This window comes from Protopterus annectens, chromosome 4.part0 (assembly GCF_019279795.1).
Source record: "Protopterus annectens isolate FY-2018-M chromosome 4.part0, PAN1.0, whole genome shotgun sequence".
NCBI lineage: Eukaryota > Metazoa > Chordata > Ceratodontiformes > Protopteridae > Protopterus > Protopterus annectens.
This window is the reverse complement of record NC_056733.1, coordinates 522,240,296-522,262,149: the sequence shown is the minus strand read 5'-3', so window position 1 is coordinate 522,262,149 and position 21,854 is coordinate 522,240,296. Positions and strand designations below refer to the sequence as shown.

Genomic DNA, 21,854 nt, shown 5'->3' with positions numbered 1-21,854 from the left:
CTAGAGCACATACACTTCTTAGCTAGACTCATGCATATATATCCCCTGTGCATTGTGTTACAGGGCCTTTTCCTAGATGCAGTTTTCATGGTAGGACCTTAACCTACTCACCTTTGCCATGGGTAGGTGAACCAGCATCAGCTGCTTCACTGCCATCTCACTGTCTGTTACTGACTTCTCCAATGCCTGTGCTGCTAGTCAAACTCGGATTGTCTAGGGTACAGTCATGGCTTTACCTCTTTATACCACTGAGACAGCTGACAATTGATAGCTTTATCTAACTAGTACAAATTATTATAGAACCATCTGCCTTCTGCTTTATTCACTTATTTATCAGTGCATTGACTGGTTTTTAAGACTTACTTGGGAAACGCAACACAATTTTTTGACAGTGGATTGTATTTTATTCTGTGGTGTGTTGCCTTGTGTCATGTGTGATCTATAGAACATTTTTGTATTTGTGCAAACATGCAGTCTGTTTCTGTAGAATTCTGTCATAATTGCTGATATTATTTTTCTTTTATTTGTTTCAGGTTGTTCAAACTAAAGCAGAGATATAGGAATGTCCTTGATACAATGTTTGAGTTGCTTCCAAGAATGGCCAGGTATGTTCTGTAGATATGTTTTTTTTTTTTGCTTTAATCAACTGTAGCTGCTATAGCTACATTAATATTGAAAAGGTAAATATCACAACATAACTATTTCTGGTAGCTCAGTATAGTTCCTGTCTTCATGCATTAGTAAGGGCCAAGAATACAAATATTATTTTCCAAAACATTAATATCATTATAATCTGGCAAAAGTGCTATAAGTAATTACACATTTAATAACAAATGGCTTCAGTATAAAACTGAGGACATTAAAAAAACGCTGCTTGACAAATTTGGTCTCTGAGCGTGCTTTTAAATCCTTCTAGAATTTTGGAAGTCTGAAACGTGAATCTTTTTGGGGTGCCATTGACATCAGAGACTAGTTTTCCCTCTGCCGCAGTCATTTTAAGGAATTCCCACAATAAGATCAACTTTCTTCTAGCCTTTCTCAGTTCTCTGAATCCATGCCTTTTACCAGGAGGTACTGAAATCTGTCAGGCAACCCAAAAAGCTTCTGGCTAAAACTTAACATAGTGAGTCCCCTTTGGACTCAGTTGTGGAAGATCTAGACAATGAAGAAGGAGCTAACTCACTTCTCATTTCCACTAAATGATCCTATTATGTGATATCAGAGACATCAACAAAAGCTATCAAGCTAAGCTAATACACTGAGCTTGAGTACATGCATTGAGTTGGTATATATGAGCTGATTTGCCTAAGTTGTTGTGTTCTGAAGATTGGTGCATTGAGCAGACTGGATCTTGTGATTGAGAGAGTTGTACAGGCTGCATGATCTGGCATTTTTCTATGCCAGTAATCCTGGCTCTGCCTAACTGACTTTGTTGAGGGCCCTAAGGTAACTTTCTTAGACATTTCTTTTACAGATCCCTCTAGAAAAAAGGTGCAGTGGTATTTTGAGAATATGGAGAAAGGAGTAAAATCCTTACTGCTATCAATATCAAATCCCACCCGCCAAACCATTCTTTCAGTACAGTATAGAGTAGCCTACAGTCTGCTTACAGGCAAACAGCAGCAATCAGACCAGAAAGCCATAGGATATCATCCAGATTATTTCTTGCTGCTAAAGAAAAGAAAATACATTAATCCCGTACTGGAATGCAGTGGCTTCAATTATTTTGTCTTGATGAAACCTCACAGATGGTTACAGAGCTGTTGATCCTTTCTTGTTTGTTAAAAGGAGACTAGATGTTCTCTTTGAATTTCCAAGTTGCCTGTCATCATATCAAGACTGTCAGAGTTCAGCAGGTGTGTAAGTTGAAGCTGATCATTGTCAATTTATGACTCTTTCCTTTGTGCTCACCTCTGCCCCCAGGGTGTTTGCCATGTGGTTGTCTGTGGTAGCAGCTCACCAGAATCTGCAAGGAACTAAGATTTCTCTTATTTAGACAACTGTCTCCCCATTGCTCCCACCTTGACTGATTTGTTTCAAAAGAGAGAGAGAGAGAGTCTCAACTCATATTATTTTGGAGATCATGTGATCTTGATGGTCATAGTGGGCCTTGTAAATCTCCTTCTGGACCCCCTCCCCCCCCATTGTAACAGTCGCTCTTTAGACACAACCTTTTTCCATGCCTTCCTTCCCCAGGACAAGTTCATTTCCCCTGCAGAGAATGGTGGGATTTATTCATCCATTTCAGTTTTTTGATCTGAGACTTGCCTCTAAACCATAGGCCTTAAGGCAGCTTCAGGTGTTATGGTGCATAATGCTAGTCTTCATATGAGGTTACTTCAGTGGATTGTTTGGATTCAGTGATCTGAGAGTTTTGATCTCTGTTCTTTCAGCTCAAAATATCAAAGGCTTACAGGCATGTCTTCCCTTGTGATTGGTCCCACTTGTGCAGTGGCTAAAAATCTACTTCAATTGCAGATTACTCTGACATCAGATGTTAAAGTAGGTAGACACTAGACAGTCCAGTGTACCTGGTCCCTTCAGGAATAACTTCTCCATATAAATGTCTTAGAGATGAGAGCTGTTTTATTTATTTATTGATTGTCATTTGATTACCAGGAAAGTCTGTCTGGGTAGAAGCCCATTTTCAGCAGAGGCTCAGGAAGAAAAACTCCAAATTATTACAAAACATTTTAAGAGCAATAATTTTACTGTCTTCAAAAATAAAACCAAAACATCTGTAGTTTAAATAATTATAACATATTAGACGTACTACAAATACATTTCCTGTTCTTCTGGCATTGCTAGCCTTTCAGGACTTCTTCTCTCAGGGGACATTACTCTCCACTTGTTCAACATGGCTATTGTCTGGCACATCAGCAAGTAAGCAAGGAAAAGGACACAATCTACATCAGAGTTGAGAAGCCATGACAGCAAGTACTAGTTCTCATCAGTCTTTGATTGCCACGCATTCCTAGGGAAGTAATTTCCTTAGAGGACAGACTCAGCTGGAAGCCCACTGAATTGTCTCTGGGTCTTTCAGTAACCAAGAATAATTTTTGTCTGTGGAGCAAAGTATTGTACCACTTCTTCACATTTGTAGCTAACAGCCAGTGTCCCATATATTTTTCTTTGATTTCCCACATCTGAAGGGTCATGCCAGGAATACTTTAGTCCACTGAAGACTTCTTTGTCTTTATTTATGCTCATCATTTTCACCGCTGCAGTAGCGTTTGGATATTTGGGTTGTATTCTGCCTAGAATACAACAACAAGCCAGTCTTCAAAACCTCTGGCTCCTTGAACTACCTAAGCTCTTGACTGTTGATTGGACAAGCACTTGGAGGGAAATCAGTTGTCAGAGGGCAGACAACTTTAGTGCTTTCTTGCCATCTTGAGAGAAAGCAGATCTGAGTCTTCACAGGAGCAGCAGTTGGCTTTAGATTGCCCATGGGGAACCCAGCCTCACAGAATTTATTACCATTTTAAGAGAATTTCATATTTAATTCTTTAATGTAAAGCTGTCTTTCCACTTTCAGAATACCAGACTTTTACGAATGTTGGAAGTTTTCTATCAGGAACCACTATTTTTAGAAAGGGGCTTGTTATTGATTATTTGGGGCTGTTTATGTGATAAAAATGTACTGCTTTTGAGGTATTTTAATGGAAAGTGTTGAATTCAAGGGTCAGAATGTGTTTTTCCAGGGCTGGAAACTTATTTTGTGTTTTTGGTACCTGTGCCAATTTACATTCATTACTTAATTTCTGTCAGGTCACTTTTAGAGAAAGGGACTTTGAAATGTCCTTCCATATCCCTGTTGCAGTATTCATAACATGTGGGATCTCTTGCTAAGGATAGCCCAACATAAAGCCAGTATACCAAAGCCTTTACATCCTTCTAGGGTTATATGCCAGATATGTGCTTCCCAGTCAGGTGTAGGGCATAAAGGTAATGTACAAATGCTCCATGCTCTGCAATTTTTTGCTGTTAGTCCAAACGCCACAGTTGAACATTAGTCTGAATGTCCTTCGCTGAGCTGGTTTCTACTGAGCTATTTACATATAAGTGCCCTGTTGGGGTTCCTTTTTTTCTTCCTTTCCTTGTGTAATGAGGGTTCATGTCATCCAGAAGGGAAAATGTCAGTGTGCAAAGCAGATTCCCCATAAGGACCGTCTTGAGAAATATTTTTTCTGCCTAGGTGCTTCACATGGTCATTCCCAGTGTACTATTTTTCAGGCCTTTCTTCCCAAAACACTTCGCAGCCATCTGTCCCCTCTGTCTATTTATCTTGAGAACCAGCATAGGATACCATGACTGAATCCACCCGCCCAAGGTACAGCTGTCTCTTAAAAAGAAGACTAAGACGTATCTGTCTGACTTGGCTGCCATCCAGCCTCCGTCGGACGTCTGTCTCTGTTGAGGTGAGTGAAGACCCCGAGACTGTCTGGTGCAGACACCAGTTTCCTCTTCTACGACCCTATCTGAGGCTGACATGGAACCAGCTTCTTGCACGCCCTCTGGGGCAGTGAAAATGTCCGTGATGGACTTTGATGAGGAACCATGGCTAATAATTTCTGAATGGCCTAAGGGGATTCCCCATATTATGGTGAGGAAAGAGGTCCCTGGTACTCTTATTGAGTCTAGGCATGGCCCTGAGCCTTCTAGGTTGGTCAGAGCAGACATCCCACTGAAGATGAAGAAAAGAGCTAAGCACAGTCCTCCCATTGCTGAGGATCCTCAGCGGGAATGGCATGTTTGCTGATTGTTCTGATGGTCTTAAGACCATGTGAAGGAGTGTCTGTTCCTGATTCTCCTTGGTCCTCTACTCCAGCTAAAAGAACTAGGGATAATGAGGTGCATTCAGGGGATGAATAGTTGGCTTACTCCTCACAAATTACAACTTCTTCAGAATATGGGTCTGAGGAAGAGGTTTCCTTGAGTCTTGACTCTCTCTTCGAGGGGTTATGATGTGGGAACACTGTAGTTTGCATGATGGAGTATTTTAAGTGGAACTGCTCACAAGTCTCTGATATTCTGATATTCAAAAGATGTATAATGAGCCGCTGCAGATGGAATCTCCTAAACCTTCTGCTGTCCATCCCTATGTTGGATGCTTTATTGATCTATTTGCAGCTGCTTCTTTGGTGCCTGATTCCCAACCTCTGGCCCCTAAGAAGCTTGACCGTAATTACTGAGGCCTTTAAGTACCTCTACAGTGTCTTCTTCAGATCATGCTGTGGCCCTCTTTATGCTGACAAGCCATCAAAGCTCTTGCTCTCTTCCAAACTCCTTCCTTCTGATAAAGACAGTGGGGCTATGGAGAGGTTAGGAAAAAAAGTGTACACTTCTGCCAATCTGGCCTTCGGGGCCATTAATTATCCAGCCCATACAACAAGGTATGTTTTGGCCCTTTTGTCACAGCTTGGGGGAGGTTTGCCTGACCCTCCTGAATCTGAAGGAAAGACTGCTGCCCTCTCTTAATGAAGTTCCGCTTCTCATGTTGCCTGACACACCATCAAATGCAGTTGTGATGCAGCTGATGCATCATCTAGATCTGCTGCTTCTGGTTCAGTTATGAGGAGGTACTTTTGGCTTTGCCTCCAGGTTTTGCCTGTTGATATTAAGGCCAAGCTCCTAGATGCTCCTTTGGACAATCAGAATCTGTTTGCTACAGCTGCTGCTGACTTGTTTAAGACTCTGTCAGATAAAAATAAAGTGATGCAGGATCTTAAACAAATCTTTGTTTCTCCCATACCCATATTTCAGGGAAACTGTCTTTCTATGTTTAACTTTGTGCGTAGGCAACCTTGTCAGCCTTCTAAAGGGAAGAGGGTTCATGAGTGTATTTTTGCTAATAAACCCACCCAGACTTCTAAAATTCAAAAGTCCCCTTTTCAGGATAAAGTTTCCTCTATCTAACATGTTTTCCCCTCCTTCCTCTTGGCCATATTTCCCTGTCTGTCAGGCTTTCACTATCCCTCCCAGTCTGGCAAAAGATAATTTCAGATTCTTGGGTTTTGTCCATTATCTGTCACATTTATTTTATGATATGGAAATCCCTTACCTCCTTCTCAAGCCTTCCTCAACCTCCTCCAGACTAACTTCCTTATTTTTCTGGAGTTCTGAAGGATTTACTGTATCAGGACATTATTCAACCCATTCCATTATCCCAAAGAGGAAAAAGGATTTACTCCATAATGTTTGTGCTTCCCAGAAAAGAGGGATCCTGGAGATTGGTCCTAGATCTTTACTTTCTAAGTACCTTTCTAAAGATTTCTTCCTTTTTTTTTTGCTTTCCCTCCAGATCCTGTTTCCCCTCTACTTCCACAGGCTTTTCTGGTCTCAGTAGTCCTGTATTCAGGAAGTTTTTACATTTCTATAATTCTTCCTCTCATTTTCAGTTCTCTGCTTTGCCCTTTGGACTTTCTTTGATCACAAATGTGTTCACCAAATGTCTGGTCCATGTCATAGCCTTTTGCAGGCTTCAGATAATCCAGATATTCCCATATCTGGATGACCTGCTTCTTTAGGTTTCCTCCCAAACCAGGCTCTTGCAGGATCTGAACTTCACCATGTTCTTTCTCCACAAGTCCAGTCTGACTTCTTCTCAAGGCCACATTTTCTGGGTTGTGGAATTCAAACCGTTCCAGTGTTGGCTTCTCTTCCTTCTTCCAAGGTTCTCTCTGACAACCACTTCAGTCTCTACTGTTTGTTTCTCTTATTTCTACAAGGGAATTTCTCTGAATCCAGGGGTTTATGGCAACTACCAATCCCATGCTTCCCTTTGCCAAGCTTCACATGAGGAAACTTTAATGGTAACTAAAGATGGTTTGGTTCCAGCACTGCCACTCTCTGGAGTTTCCTGTTCCTTTACTTCCTTGTCTCAAACTCAAGTTGCAGTATTGGATTCAGATGTCCATCTATCCAGGACAGCCATTTATGGCTCCTACTCCTACTTAGGAGCTATTCGCAGATGCTTTTGATCTGGGGTGGGGAGCCTCTTCCGACAATCTGAGGGTTTAGGGTTTATGGCCCCTTTGTCAGAGGCAGACCATATCAATTAAAAAAAAATGATGCTTTTCATGCCTTCTATTCTTTTTGGTCTCCAGGCCCTTTAAAAGTCTTTACAGACAAGACCATAATCATGTGGTACATCAACAAACAGAGGGCACAAAGTCTTATCTTTTTTACAGACTAGCCCTTCAGAAATTTGACTGTCTGCCATCAGGTTACCCTTCAGGCAGTCTTCATCCCTTCAGAACACAACTTAGTAGCAGACTCACTGAGCAGGTCCAGGTCACAACCTCAAGAATGTATGTTTCACAGAGAGATGTTTTTGGGCATAGTACATTGGTGGGTAATCCTTTTGCCTCCCCTCTGAAGAGGCAACTTCCTTGTTTCTGTTCCCGAGTCCCAAGTCCTCTGACTTGGCAGGAGGATGCCATGTCCTTTCCTTGGGAGAAGAGGGAGTATGCTTACCCTCCACTTTCTCTTCTTCCCAGGGTCCTGAACAAGAGCAGGAAGGACTCCTAAAGAATTTTCTAGTAACTCCCTTTTGACCCAGGTAGCACTGATCCCCCCTCCTCTTCCTCCTAGCCAGGGGCAAGCATCACAAGTTACCTCACTGGATGGATCTTTTCACACAAGACAAAGGGTCTGTCATTCACCCTCACTTGTCCACTTTTCAGTTGACACTTTGTGTGATAGGAGTTTGATCCCATTTAGACACTACTTTTCTGAGGTCATGCTTAGGGTTCTGCAGGAGACCAGGAAACCCACTACCAGAAAATCCTATATGACTAAATGGAACAGATTTTCTGTTTCTGAGGGTCTCAAGCATCACAAGGATCACTTTTCAGTGGAGTCCCTTTGGTCCTTTCTTGTGTGAACTGCTCCATTCTGGCTTAGCATATTCTTCTATTAAACACTGCTTATCAGCAGTCTGGGCATGTCTGCCCTTGAACCCACTTTTAGCCTTTCATTTTGAGGTCAAACAATTCCTTAAAGGCGTCCTTCATATTAGACCTACAGAAAAAGCTATTCCTCTCACTTGGGACCTTAATTATGTCCTTGAAAAACTCTTCACACAGGATCCTTTTGAGACAGCCTCCTCTTCTTTGCAACACTGCACCTGGAAGACTGTTTTGTTGATTGCCCTTATTTCAGCATAGAGATTTTCTGAACTTCAGGCTCTGATGTCTATTTCTCCCTTTTTGATTTTTCATAGGGATAGGGTGTATCTGCATAGTAATCCTTTATTTATGCCCCAAGTGGCCAGTGAATTGTCTCTTAACCAGTTTATCCAGCTTCCTTCCTTTTTTCTTTCACTGCAGCCTGCTAGTGAGTAGATTCTTCACATCTTGGATCTTCAAAGACAGCTCAGGTATTATTTGGATAAAATGAAGGCTATCTGCAAATCCGAACAGCTTTTTCCTTCCTTTGATGCCACAACATTGGGTTTGGCAGTTTCTAAGCAAACTATCTCCTTGTGGATTTCTAATACCATTTATTTTTGTTATTCCTTTCACAGAAAACAACTTTCTGCTTTTGTTAGGGCTCATTCTACAAGGGCAGTGGCCTCTTCTGAAGCTTTCTTCAAGGATTTGGATATTGTCATCTATCATTCATTCATGTGAAGCAGAGTTCCTCCCTAACCCGATTCAAGTGTAATTTTGGCAGTTGGATAGGAAACATGAAATTAATTCCTGGCTTGGCACCTGTTTCTCTAATAGACACAGTCAGCATGTAAATGGTTCATCTCCCAGGCCCCTGCTTGTATATGTTTCATCCCTTAAGCCTCTGCTTGTATTTATCAAGGGTACCAGAACTTGTCCAGATATTTGGGATGCTTAGAAAGACCATTGTGGTTGTTAGCCTAGTAAACACCTATGAACCTAGATCCATCCTTGATGCTGCCACTTGGTCCTCTGTTCACACTTTTACCAAAAGTTACAAGTTGGATGTCATTTCCAGAGCCAGGGCAGGATGTGACAGAACTATCCTTCTTCGGTTTGTGGAAGGAGCTCCTCTGTGCCTTCCTCCTCCCATCCTTTTCAGTAGCTTTGCTAATCTCCCACATGTTATGTATACTGCAACAGTGATATGGTAGGACCTAGTACAGTTGTATAAAATCCTACCATAACAGTAGATGTCCTTGTTTTTATTGCTGCCGTATTCAGTCCCTCCCTCCAGCCCCTTTTGTTTTCTTTCTTCTATTGGGAACTCTTTGCTGGCCGAGAGGTCTTTGACTCTCTCTTCTACTTTTTGTCCCTCTGTATGTTCATGTTCTCTACTGGGGTCACTGTAGTTCTCCTGTGACACTTCATTTCTGAGTATGGAGCATTCATATGTCACCTTTATGCCCTACACCAATGTTGGGACCATACATCTGATGTACGATGCCAGGAGGATGTAAAGGCTTTGGTATGTACTGGCAGGATGTTGGGCTGTCCTTGGTAGTAGATCTCACGTTATGAATGCTGCAACAGTGAAAAGAAAGATGTCTGCTGTTATGGTAAGATTTCACACAACTGTACTTTCTGACTGGAAATGTTGTTTTTGAAATGAAACATTGTGGGGAAGTATAAATGTGTGTGCTGCTTGTGAACGCTTCTCATATAATTTATTTTCTGATCGCCTCATTACAGCAGCACTTACCAGCAATCAGGCTTCTTCCTCAGCTGCAGCATATATATTTACTCCAGTCCCGATGTTTCTTCTTCCAGTCTACCTAAAAAGAAAAAATCAACAGAAGAAAGAGTCCTTGCCTACATTGCGGGCTCAGACTGTGCCTCATCTGCTGGTCGGCGATTCTGCAGTGGCCATTCCTTGTTCTTCAGATCACTCACTAGTTTCTCCAAGTTCCTATGGTATAGTTCTTTCTGCCACCATGAACTGTTGGCTAGCCACATCCCTTGCTGCTGTTCCAGTGCCCAGTCAAGGCATGGGAGAAAGATCTTCTTTAGGTCTGCGAGTTTCTCTGGAAGGCTATTCCCATTGTGACTGGGGAAGGAGATTTGTTGCCTGGGATAAAGTGCCATCTCCTGGTCAGTCTTTTTCCAGAGATGTCCTTAAAAGAAAGAAACAGGGGATTAGACATTGCTCATCTAAGGACAAAGATGATTTTTAACCTTCCCCAGGAGTTTACCACAGGTTTTCATTCCTGAAGAGGAGAAATCTGTTTCAGGCATTATAAGGGGTAAATAAATTCTTGAGGAAAACATGTCAAAGGAGTCTGACAAAGACATGGCTTCTTTCCTTGAAGATTCTCAAGCCTAAGGTCGTGGTTCAGAGGAAAGTTGTTCTTCTCCAACTCCTTTCAAGGAATTTTCCTTTTCTGAGACTTTCTCTCGGATGAATGAAGTATTTTTATGGAAACAAGTTCCCCTGAACTGAGGAGATGATATAATGCATTGCAAGTGGATATGCCACATGATACACCCATTCCTCCTATTATGCCAGACTTTTAGGGTGTGTTAAATACTGCCTTCAGTAACCCTGACTCTATTTCTTCAGCCCCCAAAAAGGCAGCTAGATTTTATATACTTTCTCATTGACAGACCCAAAAAGTATGCATGGGTAAAAACAACTCATCACCATGCTGACGCATGACCACATTGCTAGGCACAGATTGAACCAAATCATCAAGTTCGTGAATGGTACCACAGTTGTAGGTCTTATCAGCAATGTTGATGAACAGCTTACAGAGAGGATGTGAGCCATCTGATCGACTGGTGTGACATCAATAATCTGGCTTTGAATGTAAATAAGACCAAAGAGTTAATAATGGACTTCAGGAGGACTCAGGAAGCCCATAATTCACTCAGAATTAAAGGGGAAACAGTGGAGAGGGTGAAGAGCACTAAATTCCTGGTGGTGCACATCTCTGAGGACTTGTCATGGTTGACAAACACTTAACTACTTTGTCAAGAATGCACAACAACTTCTCCACTTCCTATGAAGGCTAATGAAAGCAAACCTTCCTCCTTTTGTCCTCAAAGCTTCTACAGAGGTACCGTCGAAAGCACCTTGACAAGCAGTCTCATAGTTTGGTATGAGAACTGCAAGACTTCAGACCGCAAGGCTCTCCGATGGAGGGTGAGGGTAGTGGAGAGGATTATAGGGTCCTCGCTCCCATCTTTACAGGACCTGCATGAGGCTCAGTGTCTAGGTAGAGCCAAGAAGATAATCAATGACCTCACTCACACTGCTTATGGACTGTTCTCCTGCTTGTCTTCATGCAGGCATTATTGCAACATGTGTTGCAAGTCACCCAGATTTAGTAGGAGCTTCTTTCCACAACTAATCCGACTGTTGCACTCTAATAATATACGCAATAACAGGACATCTGATCAGTCAGTTACATAGCTGAAGGAAAAACTTCTCTGTGCAATAGCTAGGCTGGTTCTTCCCTTACTGTTGTGCAGTAATCAGGAGGCAAGATAACATTCTTTGCAACTAGAATAATTAAGTCTCATATTCTGTGCAATATCTACATGTGCAATATTGACTGAGTGCTACTACTAGTTATATGAGGAAATAATCTATCTCAGGGCAACTGTCTACTGTTACTGTGTTGTTAAATAGTCATGTTGTTTTCCTGTATTGTATGAGCTGTCTGCAATTTGAGGCCGAAGCAACAACAAAGCGTAATGCAAAGAAATAAATTCTTAATTTTGTAGACAGTTTGAGGGATCGTTTGGCCTCACTTCCTTCAGAAGGTAGGTCCTGTCTGAATCCTATTATTTCTAACCTGTCGCAGGTGCCTAATCATGCTCTGAAGAGTATGCATTATTGAGCAGATAGTGTGTTTACGGCCACTACTACTGCTTCTGTTTTTAGAAGATATGCTTGGGTATATAATCAAAAGTTTTCTGATGTGGTAATGTCTGAGATTTTGTACTCTACTGTAATAAGAATGTTTTGCTTTATTCTTCTGCTACTCAAGTTCACAAACAGTTTGATGGAAGAGGAAAACTGATTCAGGGAGTTTATAACATTTTTCAAATACCGCAAAATAAATCTTACAAATCTCTGCTTCCTTCCATACCTCTCAACTGTCCAAATTTTTGCAGACTGTCCATATTTTTGATCTGTTCCTCATAAAATATGTGGTCTTTTAGCAAATCACTGAGGATTGAAGTCACTAAATAATGGCATACATTTGAGTTTCAGGGTTCATATCCTTCTGAAAATACATTCTAACACAAATCCTGTTAGTCTACCAACTTTCTAATTTTATAAGAGCAATATTTAAAATATGTCCCTATTTTTGGGCCTTTGCCCCCCCCTGCATTATTTTAAGCTTTGTCCAGATTTCATGCAGTAAGGGGGTGAGAGCTATGCTTCCTTCAAAAGACAAAATAGGCAATATCTGCCATCTGTTGGCAAACAGGAAACCAGAAGGTAATGGCAAGAGGGGAGAAATAAACAACAGGGAACTTTTCAGGAAAAAGGACAGACTGCATCTTTAGAATGAAAATGCCAGCATTTTTACCCCTTCCTTCCTACCCCTGTGCCTCTAAATCTGTCCTGAAAACTGGCTGTCAATCTTCCCCTTTTTCAGCAGATTGTTTCAGATTAATGGGTGCTAAAATTGATTCAGGAGGGTTACATTTGGTACGGGATACACATATCTCTTTTCAAGGGAATTCCTCTCCGACCTCTCAACCAGACAGTCATTTCTTCAGGTTCTTCAACACATATTGACCCTTGGAGTCATAGAACTAGTGCCTTTAGATGAAAGGGGGAAGGCTTCTACTACAAAATGTTTCTGGTACCAAAAAACAAGCTTTCCTGGAGACCAGTTGCATTTCTTTCCTTTGTCAACCTGTTTGTGAAAGTATCAAAATTTGGTTTGTTACCAGTCATTCGTGGTGGTGCTGCGGTAGCATTGTCACCTTACAGTAAGACGCTGTCCGGTTCGATTCTCAGCTAGAGCGTCTTCTGCATGGAGAAATGCGTGAATAGGCGTACCTTCATTGAAGGTTGTGCATCAGGGCTGGTAACTCGGCACGTAAAAATCAACTACCAATCATTAGCGGACCGAAGTTCCGCTGTGGCAACCCCTAACTGGGAAAAGCCGAAAGACACAACAACAACCAGTTATTCTCCTTCTGAGTTTTATAGCAACACTAGTCCTAAAAGATGCTTAGCATATTCCCATTGACAGGCTTCAGAGAATTTGTCATATTCTCTATGTGTGAGTCATGTTATCAGGCATTCACATATTTTCCTATTTAGATGTGTTGCTTATCTTTCCACAGTCTTCTGCAAGATGTCAGGAGTCCATAACATTCTTCACTCCATACTAATCTGGCATTCCAGATACATACTCCTAAATCCTCCTTGACTCCATCACACAGGATTGTGTTTTTAGGCTGCCTTATAGAACTTCTCTGCAAAAGGATTTCCTATTTGTAAACTTTCCTGAGCTTCTCCAGTTAGTCTCACACTTCAGCCAGGGAGTGTTTTAGGATTCTGTGGTTCATGGCTTCCATGATTCTCATGATTCTTCTTGCCAGGTTACCCATAAGAAAAATTCAGTGGTAACATGTGGACACAACATTTTCATTCTCTGGAATTTCAAGTTCCAGTTTTGGGCTTTATCAGGAAGGAACTGCATTGGTGGAGGCTACAAATTACGCAAAATTGAGGTCTTTCTTTTTTCCTCCTCCTATCCCAAATTAATCTGTAACTACAGATGCCTCAGATTTTGCCTGGGGAACATTTTCTATTGGGTAAAGGTACAAGATCTGTAGAGCTTGTCAGGCAGAATAAAGCATATAAATGTCAGCGCAATGTTGTCTTTGATCTATGCTCTAAAACCTTTTCATCATCTGTGCTCCTCTGGACCTTTACAGGTGATTTCAGAAAACACCAGATCTTGCTCCATTTGCAGGCTGGCTATGATGGCTTAGAATATAGCTCTTCAAAATTCTTTGACCTTCCAAGCATCTGACATTCTGTCAGGGTAAACTGTAGTGGCAGACAAGCTGAGCAGGCCAGGACAGACCCTTATGAATGGAAATTGAATGAGAGGGACTTCCAGGAATTTATCAACTTGTGGGAAACACCTCAAGTAGATCTGTTTACTTTTTTTTAAAATAGACAACTAAACAAATTCTGCACCAGGTTTCACTTAACCTCAGACGTCATGAAGTGCTTTGAGAGGATTGTGAAGAAACATCTATCTGCAAGTCAGCCTAAGTCCTTTGATCCACTCCAGTTTGCTTACCAGGCAAATAGATCGACTGTGGATGCTATAGCAGTCATGCTACACCTTGCATTAAAACACCTAGAAGGGAGGAACAACTACGTAAGGATGCTGTACATCGACTTCATTTCTGCATTCAACCATGTCATGCCGATGCAACTGGTGGATAAGCCAGCACCTATGTACCTGGTGTCTTGACTTTCTGATTGGTAGACCCCAGTGGACATGCGCTGTAAACAACACCTCTCAACGCATAGTCCTGAATACTGGGGTTCCCCAAGGTTGTGTGCTCAGCCCCTTGCTCTTCACCATCCTCACCCATGACTGCACTGCAAAACATAAGTCAAACTATATTATAAAATTCGTTGATGATACCACAGTTGTGGGAATGAACATAACTACAGGGATGAGGTGAACACTTTGGTTGCCTGGTGTGACAGGAACAATCTGGACCTGATTGTCAATAAGATGAAAGAAATGATTATGGACTTCAGGAGAAAAGCAACAGTTCACCAACCACTCACTGTCAAAGGGGAGGTAGTAGAGAAAGTCAAAACAACCAAGTTCCTGGGCCTTCACATCTCTGATGACCTCTCCTGGGCTGCTAACACCAACCAGAAGGCTCAGCAGAGGCTTCATCTCCTCAGAAAGCTCAGAAAGGCCAGGTTCCCACTTTGTGCTCTTACCACTTTTTACATGGGAGCTATCAAGAGTATCCTCACTAGCAACTTCACAGCATGGTTCAGCAACTGCACAGTTGCTGAGAAGAAGAAACTACAGAGGGTGGTGAGGGTGGCCGAGAAAATCATGGGCACAAATCTCTCTTCTATTCAGGAGCTTTTCTTTACAAGAACAAGAAAGAGAACATATAAAATACTTGGTGATTCCACCCATTCGGCCCACAACTAGTTGTCACAACCTGCGTCTGGAAGGAGGTACCGCAGCTTCCCCTGTAGGACCACCATATTCAGGAACAGTTTGTATCCTACAGCCGTGAGACTTAATACGGACACCAACCATAATACCTGATACACTGAAGCCTCTTTTTTCATGTAATCCTGCTGCTCTGAGCAATTACCGCCAGCATTACTATTATGCAATTTGATGGCTATACTGAGTCACATCTAAGGTTAACAAGTGCAATATGGTAACTAAGCAGCTGCTATTCACTAGTCTCTACTTACTCTGTATCTTAACAGTGTAGGGGTTTGGTGGTGGGTATTTATTATTTATCACTAGATGATGAGTATTGAATGTGCTTATGTAATGTGAACTACCTCTTGCATGTCATATGTGTTATTTTCTTTCTTATGTTATTCTTTGATACCGCTATGTCTACGTTATTTGCACTGCATTTCTCTCGTGAGCTGACATTTGTAATTTCGTTTAGGCTGCACTTGTGTGATCCTAAATGGCAATAAAGTTTCTTTGAATGTTTTCCTTGGAGGCAAGCCTGGGAAACAGATGCATTTTTATTTTTATGGTCAGAGATGTTTATTTAGGCACTTCTGCCCTTTCCACTAATGTCTAGAGTAATGCTGAAGATTTGGAAGGTGTATTCAAAAATTATTGTGGTGACTCGCTATTGGTCTAACTTCTTATGGAATTGGCCAGGAGCATTTACCACAGGCTTTCTCACAGATTGGTTGTACTTACTTGATACATCCCCGTCTCAAACAACTTCAACTGACTGCCTAGACGATCAGGGCCGGCCTTAGCCGAAATGGCGCCCTAGGCGAAGTAGTGCTACGGCGCCCCTTAAGCCCCACCTACACCACACTCATGAAACACCCCTATTTGAGCCACACCCACTGGTCATTCCCCAAGAAAGCCACTCCAATGATTTCCTTAAATTATTTAAATGCATAGGAAGAAAAAGATACCTTGTAATGTAGTTAAACTGCAACTACCTTTACATAAGTATTTTCTACTTGAAATACCAGAGCCAGGTCATGGTCAAATAGGGTTCTAGGAAGGGTAATAGACTGCCACCCCAGACCAGCCCCTCCTGCAGCAACCTCCAGCAGCAGCAGCCCCTCCTCAGCCATTCCAGTGTTCCATTATTTGGTTATCTCACCAGTTACCACCCTTATGTTCTATTATTTGCTTCTACAATGATTACAGATATTGAAATAGCACAAACACAGATAGCCAATTGCTAAACAAACAATACAGTCTCACAGTGAAAACAGACTTACATGAGCAGTAAACTTCTCTGCCCTTGAAACTCATTCATTGAAATGGCAAAACAAACATTCATTGAAACAGCATGAAAACCCACATTTATAGAAATGCATCTGGTTGGTGGAGAATTAAGTTTACCTTTGGGCTGTTTTCAAAACAGACTCCTTGCACACATTTGTTTAAGGCCATGCACACCATGTATTTATTTTTTAATTCACTTTCCTGATTGTATCTAATTATATTCCTTGTATAATACAGCACCACTTGTTAGAATATGTTTTAAATTTGTAGTTTTAAACATTCTTTTAATAAGCAATGAAACAAAATTTATGAACTAAACACTACCCATTTCAGAAAATTTCAAGAATAAAGGGCCACTCAAGACTTCTGTCATTACAATCCACCAATATTACCCCACACGCACAATCTCTGCAGAAGTAAAATCATCTAAATTCCACATTAAAGAAATATTTTTTTTATTTATTTTTTTTATTTATCATTTGTTGACCAGGAAAGTCCGACTAGGTTCCACAGAGCCTGTTTTCAGCGGAGGCCCGGGGAGAAATGCTCCAGATGCATGTCTTTGGAATATGTAACTAATGAAGAGGTTGCTACTAGCAAACAACTTTACATATCAATGCTATCTACAAATTCAGTGCCTGCTGCCCTTGAAAAATTAATTGCCTATATTACATTAAAAAATCGGTAAGTTGGTAATATTGCAATAGGAAATGACTAACAAGTTCACAGTCACTAGGTATCTCATACAAAAGGTCATATTCAGGAGTGTAGAACCCCTATCCCCCCTTATAATGCACCAAATAATCAACAATCATATAGGCACTGCATATCAACACTCCATCTACATGGTGTGAGTGTGGAATCCACAGCCTTCAGCACCAAAGGCAATTATACTACTAACGCTGCTTTCACATTCTACAACACAGTGTGCCATTTGATAAACAAAAAACAGCTAGTTGCACACTGAAAACATTTACACTTGTTACAGCGTGTTAAATTTGTAGTTTTGAACATTTTTCCAGTAAGTAATGAAACAAAATGTATGACCCAATAATGACAAACCTGCCCATTTCAGAACATTTTAACCGTAAAAGGCTTCTCAAACAGTATCAGTAAATAAGCACAATCTCTGCAGAAGTAAACATCATCTGAATAATTATACATTAGAGAGATTTGTAACTAATGAAGATGCTATTACTGGCAAAGAACTTTACATTCCACTTTTCCATCTACAAATTCAGTGCTTGCTGCCCTTGAATTAATTGCCTAGGCTGCATTAAAGAAAAAGTGGTACACTGATAATATTGCAACAGAGAATGACTGAGAAACAGACAAATTCATAGTAACTAGGCATCTTAAACAAAGGACGGCACACTAAGGAATGCAGAACCCCTATCCCCTCTCAAAATGCAACCAATAAATCAGCAACTAGGACATTACATACCATGCCTCCTTAACTCTCAACATCTTAGCACAAGAAATCTGAACGAAGCCTAAAATAAAGGGGGGGGGTCAAAGGTCCCCAAACAGGGACAGATTTTATAAATATTGCTCTTATAGACTTAGAAAGTTGCTAGAATAACAGCATTTGTCTTAGCATGCATTTTCTGAAGGAAATGAGGGCTGAAAATCAAATGCATTATTGACTGACATTTCACCTCAGTGATTTATCAGATCAAATATTTTAGATGGACAAGACAAAAAATGTGAGGCAAAATCTGGGAACTGTATAACATTATGGACAATGGAGATCTATGTCTCAGCACTCTGTCAATGGATACATGGGCTTCGGGGAGAAGGAAATTGACCAGGGTTGTTAGCTGTAAGAAAAAAGTGATAGCTGTTGGGGATAAAGTGTGTGTGTGTGTGTGTGTGTGTGTGTGGGGGGGCAAATAATAGGTTGAGAGCTCTGATCTTCAATAATACAATGCCCCACTCATTGTAAGATTCATCAAAAAAGGAAATCTTAAATCAAAGCCATTTTTTCACCTGCAGCAATCCATGATGAAATAGGCAACAGAAAAAGCAATTATTTTATAAGCTAAATCTTATCCAAATCTTTAAAAAACAGCAGAAGACATAATTTATTCACATTTCTTTTGGCTAAGCTGTATAGGGAAATTTAGTTTGACAAGATTCTTCAGTGAATTAGTTAGCAGAAAAATAAGCAATTATTTTATAAGCTAAACCCTATCCAAATCTTAAGAAAAACAATAGTAGCAGATGTAATTCAATCAACATTATTATCCTGATTTCTTATAGTAAAACTTTCTTTCATCTATATCACCTGTTAACTGCTTACATCATAATCAATGCACAGAGCAGTACAAAGCTGTTCTGCATCTCAGTGAGAAAACTATATGGTGATTATGTACTTTAATCAATCTTCTACAGTGTTACCTTTCTTTACTCATCTAAAACCTAGGAGTTGAAGTCATTAGAATTCACTGCAAATAGACCCTGTTTAAGATATATAAGTAACTTTTTGAGGCAAAAATTACATATCCATTTTTCCCAGAAGGACTTCTGAGGTAGTGGGGTTCCCTGAGTCTATAGTCCCTGCCACATTTTGAAAGTTTATACAACCTGATCATAAGGGACTATCCTTTTAGACAAACCTTATTAATTTCACCAGCACATCACCAGCAATTCTTTATTTAAAACAGCGATCTGGATCCATGAAGGTGAATTGCCGAGGTACCAGATCGCTGTTTTGAATAAAGAATTGCCGGTGATGTGCTGGTGAAATTGTTTTTTCTAATTTTCTTTGCTGTTGGTGTTTTTTTTTAACCTTATTAATAGCTGCTATTTCCAAACATGCAAACTCAGAAATACACACACACACACACACTTTCTCTCGCACACAGAAGCCCAGTGTAAACTACACAGACACACTCATGCACTTACCTTCTTTTTAATCTGAATAGCCCACACGCGTACACATGGCGTTAACCCTTCTGCTTGTTTATTGCTGTTGCAACTGTAGAAAGTGTTTGCAGCCATGTTGGCGTGCGTGGACGTGAGTCACGTGACACACGTATGTTCCTTCTTAAAGGAGAAGACTCCACTACCGATTCCACTACCGTGGAGTGAAGATTTTTTTTTTGTTAGTTCTTAAAGTCCTGGCCAACCTGGAAAGTATATAAGTGGGAGGGGCGCTCTCTGTCCCCTCCTCTCCCTATGATTCCGGCACCCTATTTATTTTAATTAATTTACTTTCTTTTCTTAATATGCGTTTGCATATACTGCGGTGGTGGTGCTGCGGTAGCATTGTCGCCTCATAGCAAGACGTCATCCCGTTCGATTCTCAGCTAGAGCGTCTTCTGTGTGGAGACATACGTAAATGGGGCGTGCCTTCGTTGAAGGTTGTGCATCAGGGCTGGTAACCCGGTACGTAAAAATCCACTACCAATCATTAGCGGACCGGAGTTCCGCTGTGGTGACCCCTAACCGGGAAAAGCCGAAAGATACAAACAAACATTATGCGTTTGCATAATAAGAATAGTAAATTAATTAAAATAAATAAACACAAATTGTGCCCTTTACGAGGCCTTCTTGTACAGCGCCCTAGGCGATCGCCTAGTTCGCCTATGCCTAAGGCCGGCCGTGTAGACGATTCAGTTTTGTTACCTTTTAGGCACCTTTTTCATGAGAACGTGCAGCCGGTACTAAAATGAGGCAAAGAAATCCTGCTACTAGGAAATCTTAGTTTAACCATGAGAAAGGATTTTCTAGTTGGTACCTCACCTATTACCAGGGCTCTGTTCAAACTATTGCCTCTGGTTCTCAAACATTTGTGTGATTTATTATTCTGTGGCTTGTTTACGCCTTTAGCAAGGGTTGTTTATTAGCCATTTCAGCATGTCTGCCCATGGATCCTCCTATTTCTTTCAGACTTTGCTTTAGCTGTTCTACGTAGAGGTTTGTTCAGTTGAAATGTAAGATCATTTCTTATACAGGTGACCCTTAACTGTGATCTTTACTTATTTTTGAAATTCTTTTTTTCTGTTTACATTTAAACCAGCTATTTTGGCTGTTTTTGGTTGAGTTTTGGTAGACTTAACTTATTTATTGTTCTGACAGTAAGACAGTTTCAGAGTTGCAACTGTTTGTGGTGGGTTACCCCTTTTGGCATTCCATCTTTTAGGGATATCTGAATAATAAAGCTCCCTTTCGTGCCCTTACTATTTTGTGTATATCTTAAATCTAGCCATCAGCTTCCTCATTTCTTTCAAAAATTGATTGACAGAAAGAAAGGATTTATATAATCTGCTAATGCTTTTGCAACTCGGGTATTCTCTGCTTCTCTCTGGAGTCTGTTTCCCCTAGGCTGCAATCCCCATTCTTGCAAGAGACACCCAAAGGATTGTTCCATCCTCCCCCCACTTTCATTGTCTATCAGATCCTCTCCATGTCTGTCTAAAGCTGATGTGGATAGGATTATGAAGTTGTTCCTCAGAGTTCATATCCAGGTGGGGTTTTATTGGCTGCGTGTATGCCTCAGCAGCCTGTGCTCTGCCGTCAGTTAACTACTTGGCACAATTTACCAGATTACAGAGAGACTTGATTAAAGAAGTCTCTAAGTCTGTTCCTGGGTCCATGTCAGTGGAGGAACTTAAACAGTTTTCTTCGCAGCTAGCCACTCTTCAGTCGGTTTCCAGTGCATCCATGAGGTTAATCTCTCATGCAGCAGAAGGTTCCTCATGGCGTGTTCAGGCATAGCCATCAGGAGACATGCCTGGATGTGCTTGTGTGACTTTGCAGAGCCTTTTAAGTCTTCTTTCATCAATGCTTCCTTTGATGGATCTTCCTCGTTTGGTCCCACAGTAAAAGAAACACTCTCCCATAGTGAGCAAGATGGAAGGATATTGTCTGCCAAGGGAATCTGCTTTTCTACCCAGCAGAGATAATTTTTCAGGAATCAAAGCAAAGGTAAAAAGATGTGGTTCTGCAAGTCACAAGGTCCTTTTCAGGACTCATGAGGGGAAATTTCCTCCAGAGGCAGAGGGGGAAATTCCAGTGGAAGATGCTGCTTTCACAGCAGAGGAGGCCCGCAGAACCAAGGGTTTAGAAATTCCTTTTCAAATAAAACCTTTTGGCATTTCTGAAGGGTTGCCCGACTGCTCTTCTTTGGAGGCAGTGAGAGAGTGCTTGTCTCTGCACCCGGAAACCTGGGCTTCTATCATGAGAGACACTTGGGTGCAAAAAAGTTATATTCAGAGGATATTTCATTCCCTTTTTGCAAATTCCTCCATCCAAATGGAAACATCTCCCCATTGTTCTACCTAGTCAGTGGGATTTACCAGCCCTAGAATTCAAAATCTGCTAAACAAGAGTCATCCAAGAGGTCCCACCAGACCAGAAAGGATTTGGAATTTACTCAAGGTTTTTTTTAGTGCCAAAGAAAACAGGGGACCTGAGACACATTCTGGAC

General features: G+C 41.1%; 1 protein-coding gene across 2 annotated transcripts in view; it reads left to right on the top strand.

Annotated features, from left to right (window-relative positions):
* The window catches only part of TPCN1 (two pore segment channel 1), a 1,721,246-nt gene that overhangs the window by 1,260,639 nt on the left and 438,753 nt on the right, over positions 1–21,854 (top strand). For both annotated transcript variants that reach the window (XM_044068445.1, XM_044068446.1), the window contains exon 19: positions 534–605. In XM_044068445.1, the coding sequence (XP_043924380.1) occupies positions 534–605 (72 nt within the window). The remainder of the gene's footprint in view (positions 1–533; positions 606–21,854) is intronic.